Source organism: Otolemur garnettii, unplaced genomic scaffold (genome assembly GCF_000181295.1).
Source record: "Otolemur garnettii isolate 467f Iridium unplaced genomic scaffold, OtoGar3 scaffold00039, whole genome shotgun sequence".
Lineage (NCBI taxonomy): Eukaryota > Metazoa > Chordata > Mammalia > Primates > Galagidae > Otolemur > Otolemur garnettii.
In genome coordinates this window covers 3,026,483-3,034,851 of record NW_003852434.1, presented here as the reverse complement: position 1 = coordinate 3,034,851, position 8,369 = coordinate 3,026,483, and the positions used below count along the sequence as shown (strand labels likewise).

At 42.3% G+C, this 8,369-nt stretch overlaps 1 protein-coding gene across 1 annotated transcript in view; it reads right to left on the bottom strand.

Moving 5' to 3' along the window:
* Positions 1-2,064, bottom strand: part of HSD17B13 (hydroxysteroid 17-beta dehydrogenase 13) — a 20,559-nt gene extending 18,495 nt beyond the window's left edge. Inside the window, exon 1 of the mRNA XM_003790102.3 lies at positions 1,762-2,064. Coding sequence (XP_003790150.1) covers positions 1,762-1,971 — 210 coding nt within the window. The 5' untranslated portion in view covers positions 1,972-2,064. The remainder of the gene's footprint in view (positions 1-1,761) is intronic.
* Between the last annotated feature and the right edge of the window lie 6,305 nt (positions 2,065-8,369).

Genomic DNA, 8,369 nt, shown 5'->3' with positions numbered 1-8,369 from the left:
ACCTACACTCTTTGTCTTTAGCTTCAAGGTTGGTGGAGAGGGTTAGTAACCAGAGCTTTCATCAGATGCTTTTCTTCAGTCTTATAACAGAAGTAGAGCACTGCAAAATGTAAGGCCTTGGGCACTTTTTTTCTCTTATAGAGTCTCTGTCACCCTGTATAAAGTACCCTGAGGTCATCATAGCTCACAGTAACCTCAAACTCATGGGCTCAAGTGATCCTCCTGTCTCAGCCTCTAGAGTAGCTGGGCCAGGCTAATTTTCCTGTTTTTAGTAGAGACAGTGTCTTGCTCTTGCTCAGGCTGGTCTAGAACTCCTGAACTCAAGCAGTCTTCCCACCATGGCCTCCCAGAGTGCTGGGATTACCAGCCTGGCCTTGTCTTTTCATAAACCAAATGCTGGCTTTAGCTCCAACTCCCGTGTGCCTTGTTTGCTCCATGTCCCACTGTGCTCCTGAAGCAATTTAGATTGAATGAGAGATAAGCAGCAACACACCTCTGCTCATGTAGGCAAAAGGCACCAGCTGTGACAAAAAAGGGGTCAGCATACTCTAGACATCTTTGAAGTCTCTAAGAAAATAGATTCCGACTAGTCATGACAGTCAAGAACACGAGAAAGGAATGATATGATGTCAATTAAAAATTCATGGTGATTTATGGAAAATTTGATTCTCAAAAAACAAAACAAAACTGCAACTTTGCAACTGTCCCAATCTTAAAATTCTATAAATACATTTCTGTGTAGACTTTCATAGCCTTATTAGAATTTGTAGCTTCAGAGAAAATGATACAAGATTTCAGTTACTTCGGTTTAATTTTGGGTGTTGTTGGCAGGCTATATGGCCCCACACAAACCCTCCTCCTCCACCCCTCCTAGAACAAAGACCACAAAGGACCTAGCTTGCCCCACCCCCAAGATTTGGCCAAAAGACCCCAGCCCACCAGAATCCTCCAGCAAGCAGTGGAGTTTTTCCATGCCCATAACCCCACATAAAGAGAGGTCTCCAACCTCCCTCAGCATAGATGCCATCATAGGCCCTGCCCAGACAGGTCTCTATCCCTTTCAGTCTATCCCTTTCTTCTATCTCCTATAGTCCAGTCTCGTACCTGGGCACGTGCTGCCGACCTTTCAGATGGTTAATAAAGTACGAGTAAGAGTACAGAAAACATATGAAAGTGGAAGAGAAAGCCTGACACACTGCACAGAGATTTTATTTGCCATGTGCCAGGCATTGTTAAAAGCATTTAAAATTCACTTATTTAATCCTCTTGACCAGGGACTGGCAAACTTCTCCTGTAAAGGGTGAGATAGTGAATATTTTAGGATTGTGAGTGAGAGGAGACACTGAGGGCTTCTGCTGCATGTTCCTTGGTTTCATTTGACAACCCTTTAGCAATGTGAAAGTCATTCTTAGTTCAACAGGCTGCCACAGGCCAGATTTGGCCTGTTAGTGGTTTACTAGATAGACTAGTATTATCATCATTTCAGAGATAAGGAGACGGAGGCTGAGAGAAATTACATGACTTGCCCAACTTAAGCAGTTTAGAAGGAGAGTGACTCTGAGTCTCTTGTCACCAACTTATATACCACAGCATTAAAGTCACTGCTCAGGTCTCAGTCACTGTGTTCCCAACCTGATACATATGTGGCAGGAGGCTACAGGGAATTGGTCAAACTTTGAAAAAGAAAACTGCAAAGAAAAGAAGATGCTAAGTCCAATAGTTTAGTTGTGACTTTAAAAGGTTGGCAGATGGACACATTACCTTATTAATATCCCACAGAATCAGTCTGCTCTGCCGCTTTGCAAATTCATAGGCAGTCAGCCTGCCTATTCCGTGCCCCGCTCCGGTAATGAGAACAATCTCCCCAGCCACAGATTTTCTCCTCCGGGGAATGAAAAGCTTCACCAGTGACTCCAAGTAGGAGTAGAGGATGGTGAGCAGCAGGAGGAGGAGATCCAAGACAATGTTCATGGCTCTGCTCCGTCCTCTTCCTTCTGGCTCAGTCTTTGTACAGTGCTAGGAAAGAGATGCCCTCTGCTCTACAGAGCTCCAGGGCAGACCTGTGCTCAGCTGGTAATGGGACTGCCACAGGAAGCTGGCTTTGAAGGCAGGCTTTGTCCACGTGTCCTAATACGGGTTTACACACCTTGAAGTTTTGAATTGATGCCAACTGTTATCTGTAGCTTAGCTCAGGTCAAAAGAACCCAAGAGAAGGTGCTCTCTGGACTTGTTTATTTGAAAAGTAGTTGTGTACTATATTTCATCTTGAAGTTTCACCTCTAGAAAGAATTCTAGAAACATTGCATTAGCTAAGGATATGTTGCTATCTTTCTATAAATTGTTTTTCTTTTCTTCTCTCTCTCTCTCTTTTTTCTTGAGACAGAGTCTCACTCTGTCACCCTGGCTAGAGTGCTGTGACATCATAGCTCACAGCAACCTCAAAACTGTTGGGCTCAAGTGACTACAGGTACCTGCCACCACACCCAGCTAGTTTTTTCTGTTTTTAGTAGAGACAGGGTGTCTCTCTTGCTCAGGCTGGTCTTGAACTCTTTAGTTCAAGCAATCTACCTGCCTCGACCTCGCTAAGTGTAGGATCACACTAGTAAACCACTGCACCTGGCCTTATAAATTGGCTTTCGTGTGTGTGTGTGTGTTTTCTTTTTATCTTTATTTGAGACTGTATTTCACTTTGTCACCCTGGGTGGAGTGCTATGGCATCATAGCTCACAGCAACTTCAAACTCTTGGGCTCAAGTGATCCTCTTGCCTCAGCCTCCCAAGTAGCTGGGACTACCAGGCAGACTCTATTTTTAGAGATAGGGTCTTGCTCTTGCTCAGGCTTAAGCAATTCACCTGCCTCAGCCTCCCAGAGTGCTAGGAGCCACTGCACCCAGCCTTTTGGTGTTTTCTTAAATAGGTAAAAGGAGACAGTAGAGATATTATCTCAAAGAAACTCGAATGACATATAGGTCAACCAGTCTTGGATATTTGAGTCATTTATTCATGAAAACTTAGAATTAATGTTTTTGTTGGCTAATCATTCTACATGTGATGTCAATTTCCCCCCAAATCTCTTAAGTTTGGGGGATATTTTCGGTTATAATACAATCAGTTCTTTCTGTAATATTGGAAAGGCATTAGGCCCCAGGTCTCAACTTAAAAGTAATGTGTCTTCTGTCTTAGTTGATTCAGGCTGCTATATAATTACCATAGACCCAGTGGTTTATAAACTACAGACATTTATTTCTTGCAATTATGGAGGCTGTAAAGTCCAAGATCAAGGTGCTGGCAAATGTCTTATCTGGTAAAAATTGACTTCGTGGTTTATAGATAACTGCCTTTTCACTGTAACCTCCCCTGGCGGGAGGAGAAAGAGAATTGTCTGTGTTTGTTGTCATAAGGGTACTAATGCCATGGCAAAGCCCTCATGATCAAATCACTTCCTTGAACCTTCATATTTTAGAGTATGAAGTTTGGGAAAAAACATTCGGTCTACAGCAACTTCTATAGTCAAAAAGTGGAAACAACCCAAGTGTTCATCAACAAATAGCCGTTGCATTGTGACTGTAGTATTCATCTGATTAGCACCATCTGTTAAGCAAACATCGCACTGTACATTGTGATGAATTCAACCGTAATTGAATTCAACTTCAAAAAGTAAGGTTGAAAGTAAAAAAGTAAGTCAAAAAGTAAGGTAAAGTAAGGTAATATCACTTTACATGTGTATACATGTCTTTTGGCAGCCCTGGCATATGCCATGCACTGATTTAAAGGGTTTACATGTAAATGTATTTAATCCTTACAAGACACATTTAAAGTAGGAACTATTAAAATCTGCATTGTACAGATAAGGAAACTGATATACAGACAAGTTAAGTAACTTAACAGTAAGAGTAAAGTCTAGCTGGTAAGAAGTGGAGTGAGATTAAATCCAGGAAGTTCCCAGAAAGTCTGATTCTAGAGCCCCAGTTTTTTAACTTAGGCCAGTGGCTCTCTGCTGGCTTACTTTTGTCTCACGGGATACATTTGGGCATATCTGGAGATATTCTTGGTTGTCAGAAGTCATGCATGCTACTGGCATCTAGTGGGTAGAGGCCAGAGATGCTGGGGGAACATCTTACAGTGTGTTGAACAGCCTTGTTCATTGAAATAAATAATTTTCCAGCCCCCAAATGTCAGTAGTGCTGAGCTTGAGACAGTTTGACTTGGGCTGTCCTATATTGCACTGGAGAGAACAATAATCGGTTCTTTAAGTTCAAAACTTGAGTGTATTTATGAGCGAGTACTTGACCACACCATTCTGCATGCAAAGTTTCAGTCGCAGATATGTGGAGCCATTAGACATTAACATAGGTGGTTTCCATCAGATCTCATGTTGGGCTGCAGTGCAGGAATTTGTTTTCAGGTTGAACGCGTATAACTTCAATATTCAGCTTGCTTATAGTGGCCAAACCAGGGGACTAACACCAGCCAAATCCAGGCAGGACTGACAGACTTCTGAAAGGCAGTTTTACAATTTACAGTGCGATCTAGATTATTTTACCTACTAGGGTATTTGTATTATCCAAGAATTAAGAAACTTTGAGAAAGTGTAAAACACTTATTTAACATTGTTCTCAAATAGTTTGGGTGCTGAGAAATCATTCTCTCTCTATTTTTTTTTGCTTGTTTTCTAGGGCCCAGACTGTTCATGTTCCTCAAATACAGGATTCTATCTGCCTCAACAATGCTAGAAACAGATAATCTGCCACCTGATTTTTCCCTGAAGTTTTAGAAACTTGTTTGTATATCTTTATGATTCTATTGACTTCATTTCAACATATTTTCATAACAAATAAGAATACTTTATTTACTCTGCTCACATTTTAAATCCCTTGTTCCTTACTGATTTGAATGAAGGCTCTCTGAATTTATCATTAATTTGTCTTGATCTCATATTTTTGGGTGAGTTCCATTCAGTGAAATTTTCTCAAGTAAGCTAAAATAATGTATGGCATTGAGACTCTTACTAAACTGAAGTATTTTGTTACCTTGCCTTTTTTCTTTTATTAATGTCCCTCTTAAGAGCCATCTGCCTATCAGTTTTAGAAATATAATTATCTTTACAAAGGTAAGAATAATTATCTTGATGTAGATATCTTCATGTATCTTTATGTAACCAGGAAAGAGATGGAACAGGTGAACTAGAAGATTTATAATTTGGAGCATAGATAATCATGTTAATAATAGTATCGATACAGCGAGGGAATGAGTGGGAGAACACTGGCAGAGGTGTCATCCAGATGGATTTTACCTTCAGCCTAGGGCCATTCTTGTGAGTGTCACTGCACACAGCAGAGCTCAGAAGCGTTGACAAGACATGCTCTGGTTGCTGAAAGTTTAGTACGTGTCCCTAAAGCTGAATGAGTGAGGACGAACAAGGAAAAGTCATTTGAGGAATGAGAAAGAGAAGTTAATTTGCTGGGAATGAGGAGGGCAACAGACTGGGGTCTCAAAAGACCACCATCCTGCCCTGAAGTGGAAAAAATAGGGCATTTTAAAGGGGAAAGGGGTGGCACTGGGTGGGCTGGAATCTACCTGACTGCCACCGAGAATGTCAATTGATGTGGTTTCAGGCTATTGTTGTTTAACTAGATAATTGGTGGTTGCCATCTACCTTATCTCCTGTGACAATGATCTTGTGACCCTTGGACAATTCTGTTGAGCCATCTCCTGTGGTTTAAGATACTAGAAAACAAATAGCAAAGAACATTTTTTGGCCCCTTCGGTTATGGCCTGCAGGCTTAAATTGACAAAAAGAGTGGGGAGTTTTAAACAGACAACTGGTACAACATTTTGTTTCCCTTTGCAGACCTTTACCTCTGTTACAAGATTGTGATTTATGGAGGGCAGGAGGTATTTGTGGGGAGAAAAGTTCAACACTAAGCCATCATTCCTTGGAGGCCATAAAGTGAGGCAGTTATGGGATTTGTGCACATTCCTATAATCCACTACTCATTTAGGCCAATCATGGTAATCCAACAAATAGATGTTCTGGGATATGATCTCTTCAAATAAATACTTTTTCTTTTCTTCTCTAGGGGGTGAGGTTCATTAGTTCACTGTCAAAAGTTCAATGTACTGCCAAACCGATAAAGCAGTATTGGGTATTCTAAAAGGACATGGGAACTTTGAGCTCCAAAACCCCTTTCCAAACATGCGAAACCCAGCTCACATTTCACCGAGAGCTGTAGGATATTTTGATTCATCACTACTTCTTTCCAAAGAGAGCATCCTGATCTCTCCAGCCTGGTTCCCAGTCTTTCTTCCCTTGTTCTCCTAATTCTTCTTTCTCCATCAATTCCACTCTATTCCTGCTTGAAGGATCTTTTGCTTTCAAATATTTTTAGATCTTTCCCATTGCAAAAAGATTCAATGAAACTATCCAGTCCCCCATATTTTACTGTCAAATTAATCTATGGTGATTACTTCTGTTTTGTGGGTACCCATCTTGGAAGGACAGAAGTCTCTTGCCCCTGGACTCTGTCGCTGGTGCAGGCAGCTCAGAGCTCAGCACAAAAGGGAGCAGGAGGGTGGGGGAGGGACAGGAGCTATCTATAGAAGTGGGGCTCTAAAGGATGAGCAGGAGTAAGTCAGATGATGAAGGGGGTGAGAGAGTTCCACATACAGAGAGCCATGTATGCCCGCTCTGGGTGGTGAGAGAGCATGGTGTGTTGAGCAGGGCATGCAGTGGTGAGAAGTTAGAGAACTCTGAGTAGCGGCTCAATGGCTTAGAGTCTTAGATCAATGAGGGAGAGGTGAGAGCAGGGAGCAGAGATCATCAGATTTGCACCCAGAAACGCTGCAGTGTGGAGAGTGCATTGGCGGGAGGACGGAAGGAAATGGAGGGAGATGGGTTAGGAAGCTTTTCAGTAATCTAGCCCAGCAGTGACTGTGCTCTGAAAGAGGGTGGTGGCAAAGGAGACCACTTGGGAGATGGAATAACATGACAAATAGGCATTCGTTTATTAAATACATACCCAATACACGGATTGCTTCAGGGACTATTCCAGATATTGGGGATGTATCAGTGAACAAAACAGATGGTAACAAATCCATTTGTTCCCTTAGGAAACTTGTGCTCTGGGAGCAGTATAGACAGTAAAGAAGATAACTAAGCAAAATGTACAGGACGCTTCACAGTGATAAGTGCCAAGGAGAACAGTCGAGAATAGAGGGGGAACTAGAATCTTTCAGGATACAGCTGTATGGGAAGGGTTGCGGTGTGAGATCTAGAATGAGAAGACCTAAAAAGAAAGGCCTACAGAAGAAGACCAAGGGAGAACGGGAGCTTCCTGGGCAGATGTCCGGAGGAAGAATGTTCCAGGAGAGGAATCAGTAACACACAGCAATCTTGAGGTGAGACCCATGTGGCTGGAGTGAACTGACAGAGGGGGAGGGTCGTGTGCTGGTTAGTTATGTGGGTCAACATGACTAGGCAATAGTCTCCAGTTATCCAATCAAACACTAACCTAGGCATTGCTGTAAAGGGTTTGTAGATGTTGTTAACATCTACAATCAGTAGTCTTTAAGTAAAGGGAATTATTCTTCACAATGTGAATGGGATTCATCTAATTGGTTGGAAGGTTGGGAAGGCAAAACTAAGGTTTCTCTGAGTTAGAAGAGATTTCTCCTGAAGATTACAGCATCAATTCCTGCCCAACAGTCTTCTGCTTGCTGGCATCCCATAACCACCTGGGCCAATTTCTCAATTCCTTGAAATACAAATACATCTCATTCTCTCTCTGTATATTTATTTACTCTTATTCATACATACACATATATATGTGTATAAACCCTCCCAGGGGTCCTGTTTCTCTAGAGCACTGTGACTAAGACAGGCAGAGAAGCAGCAGGGAATTGTGGAAATGTAAGTCTGGATTACATGTGGCCTTGTAAGTCAAGGTAAGGATTTCAGCTTTAAGTTTCAGATAAGAAGCTAGAAGAGGAGTTTTGTGTGGACTGCTGCCTTGGTAATAACACCAAGGGGAACAAGAGGTGTTGGTGGCTTGGATCAGAGTGGTAGCAGTGGGGACAGGGGCTGATAAGTGGTGATAGGATTCTGGTTATATTTTCAAGTTGAACACGATTTTTGTAATGAATGTGGGGATTGGGAGAGAGGAATCAAAGAAAACTGGATTTGGGCTCAGCACCTATAGCTCAAGCAGCTAAGGCACCAGCCACATAACACCAGAGCTGGTGGGTTCAAATCCAGCCTGGGCCCACCAAACAATAATGACAACTACAACCAAAAAATAGCCAGGCATTGTGGTGGGCACCTGTAGTCCCAGCTACTTGGGAGGCTGAGGCAAGAGAATCGCTTGAGCCCAG